The sequence below is a fragment of the Siphateles boraxobius genome, unplaced genomic scaffold, assembly GCF_051911475.1.
Source record: "Siphateles boraxobius isolate OS27281-9 unplaced genomic scaffold, OSU_SipBor_1 7, whole genome shotgun sequence".
Classification (NCBI taxonomy): Eukaryota; Metazoa; Chordata; class Actinopteri; order Cypriniformes; family Leuciscidae; genus Siphateles; species Siphateles boraxobius.
In genome coordinates this window covers 16,536,847-16,554,569 of record NW_027509197.1, presented here as the reverse complement: position 1 = coordinate 16,554,569, position 17,723 = coordinate 16,536,847, and the positions used below count along the sequence as shown (strand labels likewise).

The window sequence follows — 17,723 nt, the reverse complement described above, 5'->3', positions numbered from 1 at the left end:
TATAAATTAGTGCAAGCAGAATGGCTAATAATCGTTGACTCGTCTGAAGGAGCCCACAATAGCGCAGGTAGCACACCAGTCTCGGTATCTCCTGTATTCCCCAGGTTTCAGGAAGTACTGCCTCCCTCTGTAGTTGGGATATTCATAGAAGACCCAGTAGCCATTCATCACATTACAGGAGTACACATGCCGATGGTGGAAACGGTCAGACACACAGGGGCAGTCATCCATGAATTCCATCATGTGACCTCCGTAGTCAGCCTTCTCATAGATCCTCATTCTGTATGGTCCCCTGTACTGTTGACATCAAGATCCAAAGGAAGGATTCAGTACACTGGCATCAAAGAAACCGTCATGTATGTCCACAAAAGCACCACATTCAGTAAACCTCACCATTGGTATCTGGCGACAGGATCGAATACAGCTACTGAAGCCCATCCATCTCTGGTAGTCAGAATACTCGCCTCGCTTCATAAAATACTGGTGGCCCATATAATTTGGACGTTCATAGATCATGAAACAGCCACTCTCTACTCTGATGGAGTTGCAGCGACTGAAGTAAGTGTGTAGGTCTGTGCAGTCATTGCTACACTCATAGCTACGACCTTGAAAATTTTTGTCCTCGTAAAAAACAATCTGAAAAAGTTAACAAAATCAACACTTAAGTTTAGTGTCACTATTAGGAGAGTAATCCGTATGCATCAAAGGTTAGTATACATAGGGGAAGTGCAATTCAATGTAAAAGTCATGAAAGTGGTGCCAAAAATCCTACCTTGCCCATGGTCACCGTTGGAGAGATTCCATATGCTTCCCAAGCTTTTTATACTGCCTCTTGACAAACAAAGTATTGTTATTCAAATTATCACAGGAATATGTCAGGGTACTGGCACATGTTACCTTTTTGTTAGAGCACAATATTGCGTTCAAAATATGGATTTTACTTGAAAAAGGATATATAATTACATGTTTGGTGTTTTCTCTTGCATGGTCCAGGGAAATGACTGGTATGGCACCCACACATTCACAACACAATGCTCACAGAACAATATGGAACATCCATTTTGCATTAAAGAAGTTGCTCAACAGAGGGAGTGTTTGCTGAGATTCCATTCTCAATAGGATTTTCAACTGCACTGACATATAACTTTTTCAGTAAATTCTTACATATGAAAAAAAATCAGAAATTAATAGGGAAATTAACAGAGGAAAAAAAATATTGTAATCATAACTGTTTTGGGAATGATTAAACACAAGTGTTATGTGAGCATTGTTTCATTCAAATATCAATTTGTCTCTAGAACAGGGGTGTCAAATTCAGTTCCCGGAGGGCCACTTTCCAGAAGAGTTTAGCTCCAACCCTAAATAAACATACCTGAACCAGCTAATCAAGATCTTTAGAATTACTAGAAACTTCCAGGCAGGTGTTTTGGTGCTGGACTGCTGGTTAAAAACCATAGATATTGGTTAATAAAACTTTTAGTTTGCTTTAGCTATTAGTTAGGCTGGCAATATTAGCAACACGCTAAATGCCCAAATAAAGTACAAAATAAATAAATTAATATATTGTGGCATGTAAATTATGCAAAAAGTTTTGTTGTGTTTATCAATATGATGGTCATTTTCAATTTCTTACTAACACAGCTGTGGAGGCAGCATCATGCAAAAGTTAAGTAGAAAAAGTTAAATGTAGAAATATTCTATTTGCAGTTTGTCCAACAAATGTTCTGTACATCCATTTGTATTATTTATGTGCTTTTTGTAAATCTCTTCTACATGTGGATAAATAACCTAAATATTTGTATTGGCTTATAAATATTTTATAAGTAAAATGAAATGCAAAACCTTTTAAGTGGAAAAAGAATACAGTCATCTTTTAGAAAAAGACCTAGGATACACAGTAAAAAGCAAGCAAGCAGTAATCATTACATGTTCTTATGATATCATAAACTACAAATTGACTATGTGTGCAAATAGTTTTTTATCAGTCACAAAAAAGGCAAAGTTATTCACAAACCTGTTAGCAATAGTATTCCAAGAATAAAAATAATCACATAATCACATAGCCATACTTGCTTAAATACAAGTAAAGTAGGACACTTCTTCATCTACCATGTTGTGTATATATTGTATATTAATTACGAAATAGTGTGGCATGGCATTGATGTAGCTATTTTGATTATACCTTAAAAACAACGGCCAGATATTATCAGAAATGTAACTGTATCCACCCAGTCACAACTTATATTACTTACTTTCATTAAAAATCCAGTATGACTTAATTGATTGACTTTGTCTTGTTATTCAGTCTTCTTCTTTACATTATAAAGCTAAATAGGTGTTTCAGAGAAAAAACTTTGTAATTTGGTATTTGATAGCTACTTTGTACCACAATAACATGCATGCGTATTAAATATGTCCTCTAATTTCTTTGAGGTCAATGTGCATTTAAATAGCAGAGCTGCTTTTGTTTTTTGCCATGGTAGTGATATAGATTTAACTACAATGAGGACATTTAATCCAGACTGAGCCCCACATTGTTCAGTCAAAAGCATAAGCTGTGTGATAGACAGTTTGCCCTCAGTTGTGCTTTTCTGAATTTTTCAATTAATATTTTTCAGTCTGGTAACCAGATTTGCACTGATAGGTCAGTGAAGGAAATTAAGTTTAGAATAACTATAGTTACTGTTTAATTATTTAAATGATTTTTTATGGTGATTTTAAGTTCACATTAAAACACTACAGCAGAATAACAGCCAGACAAGAAGATGTTTCAGTCAAGAGAATTTATTTAGTGCATGTTGCTACACAATTTATGTTGTCTAGTTGAAAGTGGTCATTCTCCTGAGGGACCCAATTCTTGGGGCCGTTCCTCCCCATTCGCTGTACTTCCTGTATTCACATGGTCCAAGGTAGTACATTCGTCCCCTGTAGTTGGGCTGCTCGTACAGAAGCCAGTGGCCGTCCATCACAGGAGTGGATGTCAGATGTATGGAAGTGGTCCATGATGTTAGGGCAGTCTTCTGTGAGTTCAATCATCTGTCCTCCCATATCAGCCCGGTCATATAGTCTCATTCTGTAGTTATACTACAAGAAAACACGAATTTGGGATATACTAAGCAACACATTTATAATTTCATGTGGCAAGAACATCGAAGTGTGTTTCAGCAGTCAAAAGCATTATATTTATTTGATTTCATGAACTAGTGCATGGTTATTTTTTTAATCATTTAATATTTATTCCCTTAAATCACTTACCATGGGGAGCATACGGCATGATCTGATATAGTTACTGAACCCAATCATACGCTGACAGTCAGAATACTCGCCCCTTTGCAGGAAGTACTGCTGTCCCATATAATTTGGGTGCTCATACACCATGAAGCACCCACTCTCTACCCTGATAGAGTTGCATTGGGTAAAATAGGGGTGTAGGTCTGCACAGTCACTGCTGCACTCTGCCCTGAAAGTTCCTGTCCTCGTAGAAGATGATCTATTAATGAAAAGTGGTACAGTAAATCTACTACTCAAGTTTGCAATAATATGAGCTTACAGCTTCATGTTATAGACTTAAAAACCATTATAAGTCTATAACTTAGTCTGAGAGTTCACGAGTTCACACTTACATATAATTTTGAGGGAGTAAGATTTAATGCGTATTTGGCGTGCTGTCCGGAGGGAGGGCTCCGAGCTCGGAATTCAGCCCGAACCCAGAGTACTCCCCCCGTATGTAAGTGATTTTTAGAACTAGGAGTGTGGAGAACTAGGAGTGTGGAGAAGGGGTGGAGGGGGGATGCTGCAAACTGTCAATGGATCGAGGTAAGACTGCTGAGTCTATATGTACCCTCTTATCATTGATTGCTGATTGCTGTCCACTCGTGTTAATTATCTGAACGTGCTCCTCTCGAACTTAGTTAATAAAACTTCATTTCACGAGTTCACACTTACATATAATTTTGAGGGAGTAAGATTTAATGCGTATTTGGCGTGCTGTCCGGAGGGAGGGCTCCGAGCTCGGAATTCAGCCCGAACCCAGAGTACTCCCCCCAATAGGCTAAAGAGCAGAGGACAGCCGCCGGACTAAAGACCCCCAAATGAGTGCCGAGATTGGCGGGCTGGCATCTCGAGAAGGGGCCTGGATGCTTAATCGGGGAGGCCCGTGATGGTGGTTCACTGCCTGGACTGACGGCCCCTGTTTGTCTGCGAACGAGGAGCGGTTGTAGTGTACTTGTCCAGGAGGTTTTCACACTGCATCCGCTGTGAGACCAAATGCTCGCTGAAATGAAAGAGAAAACGTGAGTGCTTCTACCGGGAACGTTCTCGTTCCGTCCGCTGTGAGACCAATGCTCGCTGGATGGAAAGAGGAAAACTAAAAAGAGAAAAATGAGTGCTTGCCCAGGAGATTTTCTCACACTGCATCCGCTGTGAGACCAAGTGCTCGCTGGATGAAAGAGAAAACGTAAGTGCTCTACTGGGAAAGTTCTCACTCCGTCCGCTGTGAGACCAATGCTCGCTGGACAGAAAGAGGAAATTGAAAGAGGAAAAATGAGTGCTTGCCCAGGAGATTTTTTCACACTGCATCCGCTGTGAGACCAAATGCTCGCTGGATGAAAGAGAAAACGTAAGTGCTCTACTGGGAAAGTTCTCACTCCGTCCGCTGTGAGACCAATGCTCGCTGGACGGGAGAGATTACGAGAAAAGTACATGGTACGTCCGCTGGGAGACCAGTGCTCGCTGGACGGGAGAGATTTAGAGAAAGTACATAGTATGTCCGCTGGGAGACTGATGCTCGCTGGACGGGAGAGTGATAGAGGTAAGTATGTAGTACGTCCGCTGGGAGACTGATGCTCGCTGGACTAGAGTTTTGGAGATAAGTACATAGTACGTCCGCTGGGAGACCAGTGCTCGCTGGACGGGAGATATTTTAGAGAAAAGTACATAGTACGTCCGCTGGGAGACCAGTGCTCGCTGGACGGGAGAGATTTAGAGAAAGTACATAGTATGTCCGCTGGGAGACTGATGCTCGCTGGACGGGAGAGTGATAGAGGTAAGTATGTAGTACGTCCGCTGGGAGACTGATGCTCGCTGGACTAGAGTTTTGGAGATAAGTACATAGTACGTCCGCTGGGAGACCAGTGCTCGCTGGATGGGAGATATTTTAGAGAAAAGTACATAGTACGTCCGCTGGGAGACCAGTGCTCGCTGGACGGGAGAGATTTAGAGAAAGTACATAGTATGTCCGCTGGGAGACTGATGCTCGCTGGACGGGAGAGTGATAGAGGTAAGTATGTAGTACGTCCGCTGGGAGACTGATGCTCGCTGGACTAGAGAGTTTGGAGATAAGTACATGGTACGTCCGCTGGGAGACCGATGCTCGCTGGACGGGAGAGTTTTTTTTTTTTTTTTTTTTTTTTAATCAATGAGGGTTTGGTGTGCTTTTTTAATGTGGAACTGGTTGGTCCTTATGTAAGTTTGAAAGGCATCTGAGGACCATCTTCCGAGGGCTTGGGTCTGCTGTTGAGAGAGACCTTTTTGAGCTGCGGAGGTTGCTGCCCCGATACGGAAGGAGTGGCTTGAGAAGTTTTTGGCTGCGATGCCCGACTGTTGGAGAACTAGTTTGAGGTGGCTCTGGAACCAGAAGCGTGTTACGGGTTTGTTGGAGTCATCTATGAACAGGGGTTCGAGATGGGATTTGACCTGAGAAGTTCTCCATTGAAGATATGCCAAAACAGACTGGTATGGTTGGATTGGTGATGCGAGGTTGAAAATGTAAATGAAATGACCTTTCCTAGTTTGATCTGTTTTGCTTTGTTTGATCAAAAATGAGATTGTTTCGCTATCTAGAACTGATAGATCTGAGATGGTGGGGTGGATTGATGGGTCGAATTTGGAAGTGATAGCGAGTTCGGAACATCTGAGAAAACCGAAAAAAGCTAAAATGAACATGGCGTCTAGTGTGCGGGCAGTATTGAGGGACTGAAAGCCTGTGCGGAGGGTGTAAATACATTTAGTGAGAATATCTAATGTTAAGGGTTGTCTGGTGTAGGGACGGGTTGGCTGGGATCGTTGAATCCCTTTGATCAGAAGGGAGGTTTGTGAATTGTTTATCTCTGCGGAAGGAGCGCCGTACATCAATTTATGGAAAAACTGGATGCCGCTCAAATAACCTTTAATGGACCCGACTTGTAGGCCCTTAATGATATTAAGGTAGGAGATAAAAGAGGCGATTGAAAGAAGAGAAAAATCAGGGAAAGGCAAGTTATAAGAGACATGGAATGTTTTAAAACATCTCCAAGCAGTAACGTAGGATTGAAGGGTCCTGGGAGATACTGCTTGGAGGATACTGTCGAGTGATGCGTCAAGCAGGGGTTTTAATGGGTGGGTTACGGGAATATTAGTTCTGAATAGCGAGGAACTAGAGTTGGGAATTGATCCGCCTCTGGAGCCAGCATCCTGAATTTCTGAAACAGAAAACGAGACAGAGAGTCTTTATCCCAGGGATGTGTTTAGCAATGATAATGAATTGGTCGCAAGCTGAAATCCAGGTGAGACGCCTTAAGAGTGGCATTAGAGCAGGTGAATGGGAACGGCCTTTGTTATTGCAATGCACTGTTGCGTCATTGTCACAATGCACTAAAACGCTGCTAGTGGCCCATTCTTTTCCCCACAGGAAAGCTGCTACTACGAGAGGGTAAAGCTTGAATAGAGCTGAGGATTGAGTTTTGTCCTGGAGCTGTGGTGGCCACGGAGCCGCGAACCAACGACCTTGATAAAATCCCCCGAACCCGATTGAGGGGGCGGCGTCTGTGAACAATTGGATGTCAGTGGGGTATGAAACAAGGTTGTTGTAGAAAAAGGATAGGCCGTTCCACTGTTTTAGAAATGTTAACCATAACCTGAGTTCGTCGCGACATACTAGAGTTATAGAAATGCGGTCTTCTAGCGAGTGGACAGAGGACGCGAGTAAGAGGAGATGTGAGATGAAGGGGCGGCCCTGCGGGATGATGCGTATTGCGAAGTTTAGATGTCCGAGCAGGGACAGGAGTTCGCGTTTTGAAAAATTTGATTTTTCAAGGAAAGTAGAAGAGACGAGGATTATTCGGTTGATTTTTTCTTTGGGGAGGGATGCTTGGAATTTTTCTGAATCCAAATTAATTCCTAGGAATTCGATGGATGTTGCAGGGCCCATGGTTTTTTCCTGTGCTATAGGAATTCCTAGCTCAGAGAAGACGTTTTGAGCGTAAGGATGTGCGCAGCTGGAATAGCATCGGGAGGCGAGATTATTAGAAAATCGTCTAGCAGGTGAATGAGGTAAGGAATGGCGTAGTTGTTCGACAAGATCCAGCAAACGGCTTCTGATAGCATGTCAAATATTTTAGGGCTGCTTTTGCATCCGAATGTTAAACGTACTGCGAAGTAATATTTCCCGAGCCAGCGAACTCCAAATAGGTGCCATGAACCTGGATGGATAGGCATTACTTTGAAAGCAGCTGTAACGTCGATTTTTGCAAGCCAAGCACCCCGACCTGCGATTTTGATCTTGTCGATAGCCTGATCTATGTCGTGGTATTTGAGTGAAAATTCATCGAGAGGGATCAAGCTGTTTTCTGCTTGGGAACGGAGAATTGTGCGGGGCTGACAGGTCGATTATTAGGCGTTTTTTACCTGAGAACTTCCTTGTAGCCACTCCAATAGGGCTGATACGAAACAGATTAAATGGAGGATTGTCGAACGGACCGATCGTAAAGCCTGACTCAACTTCTTTTTTGATCAGTTTGTCTACAACTTCAGGTTCTATAAGGGCGGATTGGAGATTATTACATATGATGTTTTGGGAAAGCGGGCATTCTAAGCCGGGTTTAAAGCCGTTTTTTAGGCCTGACAGCAGATAATCGGTAAATTCGGCATCCGGGTGATGAGCTAGTTCGAAGTGCATGCGCGAAATATTCACAGGAGTCGCCAAATAATTTTTTTGATTTTTTATTCACAGACTTGAAGACTGGACATACAATGCGAGCATGGGCGCCGCCACAAAAGCTGCAGATGTGCATAAACCGGCAGCACGCTCTTTGACATCTGCCCGCGTTGAAATGATTACAAGGCTGCCTGCTTTCATCAAAAGCAGAGTCCTGCATTGCGCTGGTGGTCGCTGCGCACGGCACATAGCTAGTGGATTTAGCATGGCTTGTTCCCACGTAGGGAAGAGAGGATGGGTTAACCTGTGGGCACGATGCGGTTGAGTGCGCCACTGACCTGCAAACTGCACAGGTAGTGTTTTTGCAACCTAAAAATACCCTGCTGTGGAGATCCGAGTCAAGTGCACCCCAGTATGTGCACTGATTCCATTGTGCGACTCGCACGGCACTTTTTACAGAAAAGAGTTAGTGGTACGTGTAGAAATGCCCGCCCCCATAGGACAGCGTGAGTTCGGCAATGATTGCTTGATAATCGTTCAGTTCGCGCCGCCTGTGGGGGAAGGCTGAACAGATGATTTCAGTGAAACGTGAAAAAGCGATCGTGGATTCGGGAAATGAAAGGACGCGAGATGAGTGCGTGTTTGTGTTTTTCAGGGTCACTGAAAAATCACCGCAATCCACTTGGCGGTCTGATTCAGCTGCAGGGAGGAGAGACAACAGAGAAGAGAGGTCTACATCCGTACCTGAGAGGATCTGAGCGCGGATGGATTGAGAAACTGGTGGGGGTTCCATAGCAACTGCGTTGGGCGGCACGGGCATCGGAGTGTCTGTGAAAAGAGAATTTGGTGATTTAGTTTGTATGATAGAGCTGGGAAGGGTATAATCCAGAGCTGCGAATGTCAGCGGTGCCCTTGTGATTGGATGACCTGCTGTAAATTGAGAAGAAAAGTTAGTCGGAGAAAGTGAGGGATGATAATGATTTCCATTACACGAGAGTAGATGTTAAAACTTCATTCTGATTTGTACTCGGCTTTCGCCAAGATAATCACCAACTAAGACGTAGCTTTACAGTAACCTATGCTTCTCCATCCATTTACGCTTCTTTCCATCTGGTGACGTGAATCTTCTGTCTGGTGTTAATATTGCGCGTCAGCACACACAACGGCTGCAACCACAGTGCGGTCCCCCCATAACAACCCCCTGGATTGAGCGGAGTAGGGAACATCTCTAGGGTCTTCAAGTGGGCACCTTCCGTCCTCAGTGTTTCGTCGACTAGCCCACGACACCTCAAGAGGGCTCGACAGTGACTCTGGCGTCCCAGAGTCACCCCCCTCCGTCCCCCACTCAACTCAGCCCAGCTTACTGACCTCTACTTCCCTCTTGCTGCTGAGACCTAACCACAATCTCACAATCTCTCCGCAACCCAACCATACGCGCCAACCCGTTTGACTAAGGCTGTCGAGCCCCACTGGTGCGTTAATATGCAGTTTCAGTGGCAACGGTTCCGTATGGCATACCACCTATCACAAAACACAATATCTGCCCAACCACCCGTCATTCACGCAATATACACAGGAACGTAATGACTGTAAATACTATACGACCTATACAAATAAACCAACAGTTGCTGCTGAGACCTAACCACAATCTCACAATCTCTCCGCAACCCAACCATACGTGCCAACCCGTTTGACTAAGGCTGTCGAGCCCCACTGGTGCGTTAATATGCAGTTTCAGTGGCAACGGTTCCGTATGGCATACCACCTACCGCAAAACACAATATCTGCCCAACCACCCGTCATTCACGCAATATACACAGGAACGTAATGACTGTAAATACTATACAACCTATACAAATAAACCAACAGACCTTTCAAGTTTTCAAGAATTCTACGAAACCGTAGCATGGCGGCCTGTACACAGCCAGCTAGAATCTTTCCGTCTCAACCACAGCCAGTTGCTGCTCCTTTCTGCTGCTTCAGATAAGTTCTTTACTGTACGACGCAACTCTTGGCCACTGAATCCGACGTCTCTGAGGAACCGGGTTGTAGAGTGTGCCACAAAACCTCGACAACCCACTTCCACTGGATAAACCTGGACTCTCCATCCTCGCTGTTCTGCTTCAGTGGCCAGATGAGCATACCGCAGTTTCTTCCTCTCATATGCCTCATCTACCGCATCCTCCCATGGCACTGTTAACTCTATCAGTTGAACAATGCGTGCTGATCCAGACCACAAAACAATATCTGGTCGTAGGTTAGTGGTGGCAATCTCAGGTGGAAAAATAAGCCGTTGATCAAGATCAACCAGCATCTTCCAGTCCCTAGAAGCTTCCAGTTGTCCTGGGCGAGAATTGGTGTTAGCACCTTTTCTTGGTGGTTGCTCGCCTGGGCGGAGGAATATTGTCTTCTGCGTGTAATGTTTTGCTAGAACAGGCGGCAATTTATTGGTCAAACTACGCTTGCCTTCCAATGCTAAAGCCAAACATCGCAATACTTGATCATGGCGCCAAGTAAACCGACCCTGGCTAAGAGCCACCTTACATCCTGTCAAAATGTGCCTTAATGTGGCAGGTGATGAACACAAAGGACAAGATGGATCCTCTCCTACCCAGAGGTTTAGGTTCTGCGGTGATGGGAGAACATCATATGTTGACCTAATAAGGAAACTGATCCTACTCTCTTCCATTGACCAAAGGTCTTGCCAGCCCATTTTGCGTTGTTCCACACTCTCCCATCTCATCCACTCTCCCTGCTTGGCCTGGGAAATGGCCTTTACACATCTCATCCTCTCCTCCTGCTTTCGCACCTCGGTGACTACCAGCTTCCTCCTTTGGGCTGGGCCTGCCTTGTGCCATTTAGGAGAAGCTAAACTGAGCCCAAAACCCCCTCTTCCATGCTGTACCTGTCCCACGATATCCCCAATTTGAAGGTCAGCCTTTGCCTCTACTACAGATTTCTTTGCTGACCACTTTCTACCAGATTTTACCACAGGGGCTGCCTCCCTTACACATTTGTCGCGTGACTCTGCTAAAGTCATTTCCAGTCTGACCTTGGCACACTTAAACTCCTCGGTTAAAGCAGAGACTGGCAGCTGCAATACTCCTTTACTATAAAGTCCCACTCTGCTGAGGAAGCGTGGAACTCCCAACCATTTCCTGATGTATAAACTTATTAACGCTTCCAGCTTATCCACTGTTGTCAAAGAAACCTCATACACAGTCAGTGGCCACAGCAACCTTGGCAGTAGACCAAACTGAAAGCACCAGAGTTTCAGTTTGCCTGATAGAAAAGCAGTGTGAGCTTGGGCTGCGAGCGGAGGCGGGCCCGCACTTGTTTGAGTTACTTGTGCTGCAGGCCACAGGAAGTGGGCGGGGTTGTAACCTGTTGGGTAGAACTGTTGACATTGTTGGGTCTGTGATGCTAGCGGCGATAGCTTCGCGCTAGTGTCTGTAACTGGAGCTGGGGCCTCTGAAAAGGAAAAGGGTTATGTACAGCAGGAGAATATAACTGAGCGGCTGCGGGGAGGCCGCTGGGCCCGGCTGTACGTGGTGCTGCGGCGGCGGAAGCAGAGGTGGAGGGCTGGGCCTCGTCAAAAGGTGGTAGTGGACCTGCCGTGATGAAAACTGGAGCGCGGCCCTGGCTCGCTGAGGGCTTGTTGCTGCGGCGGCTCGATGGGCGAAGCGAGCCGCGTCCTGTGCAGGGAGACGAGGGTGGTGATTGGGCAGGCGAATTTTGAGCCCTGCGGGCTTTGCTGTGCCTGTGGGTCGTCTTAGGAGTTGACTTTAAGGAGACATACAAATCATACAGCTCCGCTTTATTCATTTTCCTTGAAGCTTGTAAATCGGAGTTACCCAGCGCTTGCCTCAATCCAGCTACAGTCCATTTCCCGATGGGTGGGATTGTCGGGACGGCCGAGCGGTAGGAGGAAGCTGGGGAAGAAGATGGAAGTCTTGCCGGTGCGCGGCCGCGAGGAGAGGCCGGGGGCTCAAGTGCGCCGACAGGCGTAGGAGGGATGACCGTGGGATCGACGGAGTGAGAAGATGCACCCCTGGTGATTTCTTCGTCGGAAGAGGAGCTCGTAGGAGACATAGTTGCAAGTAGCTGAGCAAAGAAGCGAATACTAAATGCTGAAAACTGTCAATGGATCGAATTAAGACTGCTGAGTCTATATGTACCCTCTTATCATTGATTGCTGATTGCTGTCCACTCGTGTTAATTATCTGAACGTGCTCCTCCCGAACTTAGTTAATAAAACTTCATTTAGAGAAATTACAATCTTACCTTGCCGATAGTCATCTTGGCATCTGGCAGAGCTAATACTGCTGGACACTGGCATCCAGTTTATCACTGTCTTTTATAAAACCTAGAAGCAGCTGTGATTGCACAGGATAAAGTATTGTCATTCAAATAAATCTAGCCCAGGGAGTAGTAATAGGGGCTATCAGGGGGGCAATGGAAAAAAAATCTGATTATGTTTGGCTTGGCCTGGTGCAGTTTTTCCATATTCAACAAAATGCTTCAATCTGGCTGCAATCAGCACAATTAATCAATGCAAAAGATCTTTTACTGAATCAGTTGAGAAACAAATGCTTAGTATGGATGAAAGCTGCAATATTGTTATATGATTCATCTTATATAATGACCAAACTAAAAAAAAAAAAATACCAGTAAACTAACCTGAAAGTGGAACTGTCTCTGTCTATTTTTTTTATTTTTTATTTAACCTTTATTTAACCAGGTTTGTCTCATTGAGATATAAAATCTCTTTTTCAAAAAAGACCTGGCCAAGATAACAGAACAAATTAGATCACACAATCACAAAACAAACACAAAAGAGGCAAAGACAACTCAAGTGCATTTCAATTAAATAAAAGTGCCATTAATTAAAACATTTGCATGTGTGGAGGGACTCATGTTCTATAGTTTTAAAATAACCTTTAAAATCATATAAGGAAATTAGACACTGTAGTTTAACTGTTTTCTGTTGGTCATTAAAAGTAGAAGGTGCAACAAACGTGAAAGCCTTTTTGAACAACTCTGTCCGGGTTTGAGGTAAATTCAAATAAATGGTTTTCTGGGACCGTAAACCATAAGTACTCTGTGTAAAAGAAAGAAATTCAGATATGTACATGGGAGCCTGCCTATAATGCCCTTATATATAAAGATATAAAGGTGAGTAAGCCGGCGATTTGACAGAGAAGGCAAATTCACTGTGGAGTAAAGTGTACAGTGATGAGTGAGGAGTCTGCAATTTGAAATTAATCTTAAAGCTCCATGAAACACAGCATCCAACATCTGAAGACACTTTGATGGGGCATTCATATACCATATATCATATCACCATAATCAGTAATAGAGAGAAATGTGGCATCGACTAGCCTTTTTTTCTGGCAGAAAAAGTACAACAAGATTTATTCCTAAAGAAAAAAACTAGCTTCAATTTCAACTTTTTTACTATATTCTGTAGTTAACAGGAGACCGTTAAGTTAAGGCAGGCGATATTCCCGTGGTGGTGGAGACAGCTGAGGTTGAAACAGATGATCGTCCAGTGTTGGAGACAGCTGAGGCTGTAGCTGGTGACAGCCTGGTGGTGGTGGAGGCAACCAAGGCTGTAGCAGACAACAAATCCAGCGATAAAAACAGCTGAGACACTTAACAGACGGCAAACGCGGTGGTGGAGAAGAAGACAGCTAAGGCTGTAGCTGACAACAAGTCCGGTGATGGAGGCACCTGAGGCCGTAGCAGGCGACAAGTCCAGCGAAGGAAGATGCGGCTGAGACTGTAGCAGATGACAGCCCAGAGATGGAGGCAGCTGAGGCTGTAGCCGATGACAGCCTGATGGTTAAAGCAGCTGAGGCTGTAGCCACTGAGGCTGCAGCAGATGATAAACTGGTGGGATGAAGGGAGCTGAGGCCATAATAGGCAGGCCCACTGAGGTGGTGGTAGTGAGGAGGTGAGGACCACAGCTGAGGTAGGCAGATGCGCGATAAATGGGTTTTAGGAAGGCAGCAGCTTGGTGGTAGAAGCAGTAGCTGCTCGGCCACAAACCGTTCACTGTTCTGCCCTCCTGGGTGGCACCCCAGCCTGTTAGGGCTGCGTCTGTTGTCACAACTTTCCGCATCATAACCGTCCCCAGAGGGGTTCCCTGTGCGTAAAAGTCTGCACTCTTCCAGGGGAGCAAGACTTCCGAGCAGGCGCGCGTCACTGTTACAGGGCGGCAAAGATTGCGTATCGGGCTGAGATGTAGTGACAAAACCCATTTCATGTACGCTCTCATTCTCAGGAGTTCCAGCAGCAAAACCTGGATAGATGAAGCCATAAGACCCTGCAGCCTGTGGCATGTATGATATTGTACTTTTGCCCCCTCTCTGAACTGCGACATACAGTTCATTAGAGAAAGAACACGCTCTTGAGAGAGACGTGCTCGCATGCAGACTGAGTTCAACTCAGGGTTAGGCAAACGCGCAGGGGGGCGCCTGGCGTGGGGCCGCCTTCCTGGGAAGGCATAGCTTGAAGGCCTCGTCTTCCTTTTTGTCATCGCATCGTTGCTGCATTAGTGCGACGGCGGGGCCAAAGAAAGCCCGGCCGGCTCTCCTGGGGCGCACGCGATGCGCCTCTTCTCACTGTCAGGAAGGCCTGACAGGTTCAGCCAGAGCGCGCGCTTTTCCACCACAGAAAGCGCCATGGAGCGCCCGCAGGTTTGGATGGCCTGGCGAGCGTTACTGAGGACGAGGTCATTAACAGTAATGATCTCCTTCCACAGCGCGGGTGAGGGGGATCCCTTGTCCAGCTGTTGGCCTAAGTCGTCCAAAATCTCTGCCTGGTACGCGGAGAGGAGGGAGGAGATATTCAGGGCCCTGACAGCCAAGGCCGAAGCTATCTGCTCCATTTTGTTAGGCAAGACCACCTTAGGGGGCTTTAAAAAGACTGTAAAACCTCTCCAAATGGTACAGAATAGTGCAGCCAGGATCCTTACAAAAACTAAAAGAATAGATCATATAATTCCAATTTTAAAGTCCTTACACTGGCTCCCAGTTAGATACAGGATTAATTTTAAGGCACTTTTATTAGTTTTTAAGTCAATAAAGGGGATGGGACCTAAATACCTTCATGATATGTTTCAACAGCATACTCAACTCAGACCCCTTAGATCACAGCATAAACAGCTTCTACTAAAACCTATTGTTAGAACAAAAAAAGGGGAAGGTGCTTTTAAATACTTCGGTGTCCATCTCTGGAACCAGCTTCCAGAAAACATGAAAAATGCTCCAACTATTACAATTTTTAAAAATAGATTAAAGACCAAGCTTTTTTCAGATCATTTTTGTAGTTAATGCGTAATGAATGCATGTGTGTATGTGTATATATATAGGTATATGTGTGTATATGTATGTATATGTATGTATGTTCATTATTGAATATTTTTGTGTATTAATCTTTTCAATGTCTTTGCTGGTGTTTTATATGTATAGAATTTTATTTATTTATACTATATTGTGTGAAGCGCATTGTATTGCTGCTATGTATGAAATGCGCTATACAAATAAAATTGCCTTGCCTTGCCTTGCCTTAGGGGGAGCGAGCAGCCCATCCTGGACTGGGTTGAGGTGCCTGGCGATGGATGGCTCAATAGCGGGGGGATCACCCATGCCGAGAGCCGCCATATCCCTCACCTCTAGACTCGCAAGAACGAGCAGGATTGAGCGGGTCGCTCCAGTAGTGCCTCATGCGCTTTGCGCACGCTGGGAGGATGGGGAAGAGTTGTTTTCTCAGCCCAGAAGGGTGTCCCAGCATTTTCCTGTCATAAATGTCCCTCTCCAGGTCGGTGATGGCCTCCTCGTCCTCTGAGTAAAGTGAGCAGCGTAAATCCAACCGAACTGTGTAAGTGCAGAGATCGCGAGAAGCGAATGTCAACTGGAGAACAGCAGCACTTCCAGGCGTTAAATGCCCTCAGGTAAGGGGGTGGGGCCTTACCTGGCATTGGCTGCGCGCTTTTGTCTGTCTAGCCAGACTTGGTGCAATTGGATGCTTCTGCAGAGGTCAGGTACGGATGCCTTCCCATAGGTGGATCTCGAACACGAGATGATGAAAGAGAACATTACAATAATTTATAAGCAGTTTTATTTGATTGATTAGTCGTAGAAACAACATTACATTATGGAAATTATACTGTCAAATATGAAGTAAAACATTCTATAAGTCAAAAATAAACAAATTTAAAGATTCAGAGTTTATAAACATTTATTTTTGAGGTAACATAAGTGAGTGTCAAGGCTGCATGAGTTGTTAATCAACATGTTTGCTTGTGTTACTCAGCATGGCAGGCCCTAAGTAAGCAAATATTGCCAATTTGAAGTCTGTATTAAGCTTGGTGTGTGTTTACAACGTTACAATAAAAAATGAACAAGTAATAAAATAAAGCATCTAATGGTAATAATTAAATATAGCAAATATAGCATCTAATTAAATATAGCAAAGTTTTAAATGAGGTTTAAAAATATTAGGTTGATTTTAAGCTTGAAAGTTAATTCTAGTAATCCATGATTCGTTTGATGGAACCCACACGGGCACTCATCCCTCCCCATTCAGTGAATCTGGTGTATTCTCCAGGCCTTATGAGGTACATTCTGCCTCTGAAGTTGGAATTTTCGAAGAAGAGCCAGTTTCCGCCAATTACCTTGCAGGAGAATATGTGGTTTGTTTGGAACATGTCCATCACATCTGGACAGTCTTCCACAAGAGCCATCATTTGACCTCCATACTCCATTCTCTCAAAAAGCTTCACCTCATGAGAAGATCCCTGTGTATGATAGATAGAAGAGAAAAAAAAAGTGTATGTAAATCAGCTACTATCCATTCGTTTTTTAAGAAGAAATTCCTGGAATTTAAAAGAATTATTGGAGTGATAAAAAAAGTGAAGTTTGTAATTTATTTCAATGTAAATCACATATATAGTAGCATTTTATCACCATGGGAATTACACGGCAGGAGCAGACAGAATCATTTTTGCCCAACCAGCTTTCAAACTCTGTGTACTCTCCTTTACGGACCAGGAATTGCTGGCCGTTGTAATTTGGTTGTTCATAGATCATGAAGCATCCACTTTCCACCATGATGGAGTTACAGCGGTTAAGATAGCAGAGCATATCTGCACAATCACCACTGCATTCATATTTATGACCCCCAAAATGTTTGTCTTCATAGAAAATTATCTGTTAAAAAAAGAGATACAAGAAAAAAAAAATTCCATATACATGCACAATTTACAGTAAACCATCATACATGTCTTCAATATAACACAAAACAAAAGCCTATTTTTGTGGGTTAATCCAAACCCTAACCCTTTCTCACTTTCCTCACAGTATCGCATACCTTCTCCATTTTTGACAGTGCAGTTGTACCATGGGAGTGTGACACTGCTCATTACTTTGAGGACACTCTTATACAGTAGAGTCAATATGCCGACATTATGTGTGTCATTCATATTACAATTGCAAAAAACAAAACAAACAAAAAAACAAGGGAAAAAAAGGTTTAAAAAAGTGCTACTGTTATTCTTTGTTAAAAAAATATTGTCAGTACTGCCATTTTGTTAGATAGATTATACAATTTAAGTCTTTTTATTTTTATTTAAATCTATGAATTTACAATGGTTTGTGGGATTTGCATATCTCATAAAATGATAAACATGCTTAATGTAAATGTATGTATTTTTATTAATTAAGTACTTAATGTTATTGATTATTTAATTTAATTGTAACTTTTATATCTATATTTTTATATCGCTATTTCTAATGGATACGTTACG

General features: G+C 43.9%; 3 protein-coding genes across 4 annotated transcripts; all 3 read right to left on the bottom strand.

The window, feature by feature from the left end:
• Positions 1 to 24: 24 nt before the first annotated feature.
• On the bottom strand, positions 25 to 793 carry LOC143723970 (gamma-crystallin M2-like). Of its 2 annotated transcripts, none has more exons than XM_077216928.1 (3): positions 773 to 793; positions 394 to 636; positions 25 to 297 (listed from the first exon to the last, which is right to left on the bottom strand). In XM_077216928.1, exons 1-3 carry the CDS (start codon positions 779 to 781, stop codon positions 25 to 27), a joined length of 525 nt encoding a protein of 174 aa, XP_077073043.1. In that variant the 5' UTR covers positions 782 to 793. The 2 variants fall into 2 exon arrangements, with proteins under 2 accessions (XP_077073043.1, XP_077073042.1); XM_077216927.1 differs by having other exon boundaries at positions 25 to 292; positions 389 to 636; positions 773 to 781.
• Positions 794 to 2,819: 2,026 nt separating this feature from the next.
• crygm6 (crystallin, gamma M6) lies at positions 2,820 to 12,211 on the bottom strand. The gene is given in 5 exon segments (XM_077216608.1): positions 2,820 to 2,967; positions 2,969 to 3,084; positions 3,256 to 3,457; positions 3,459 to 3,490; positions 12,197 to 12,211. Coding segments are annotated over 5 exon segments (513 nt in total).
• A 4,234-nt stretch (positions 12,212 to 16,445) lies between these two features.
• LOC143723626 (gamma-crystallin D) lies at positions 16,446 to 17,296 on the bottom strand. The gene is made up of 3 exons (XM_077216289.1): positions 17,288 to 17,296; positions 16,885 to 17,127; positions 16,446 to 16,715 (listed from the first exon to the last, which is right to left on the bottom strand). Exons 1-3 carry the CDS (start codon positions 17,294 to 17,296, stop codon positions 16,446 to 16,448), a joined length of 522 nt encoding a protein of 173 aa, XP_077072404.1.
• Positions 17,297 to 17,723: the final 427 nt, after the last annotated feature.

Bases quoted from the DNA above. Each gene is read 5' to 3' on its own strand.
- LOC143723970 (XM_077216928.1), bottom strand. The intron at 298-393 runs GTGAGGTTTACT...TGATGTCAACAG, and splicing joins CCTGTCGCCAGATACCAATG to TACAGGGGACCATACAGAAT.
- LOC143723626 (XM_077216289.1), bottom strand. The intron at 16,716-16,884 runs GTGATAAAATGC...TATCATACACAG, and splicing joins CCTGCCGTGTAATTCCCATG to GGATCTTCTCATGAGGTGAA.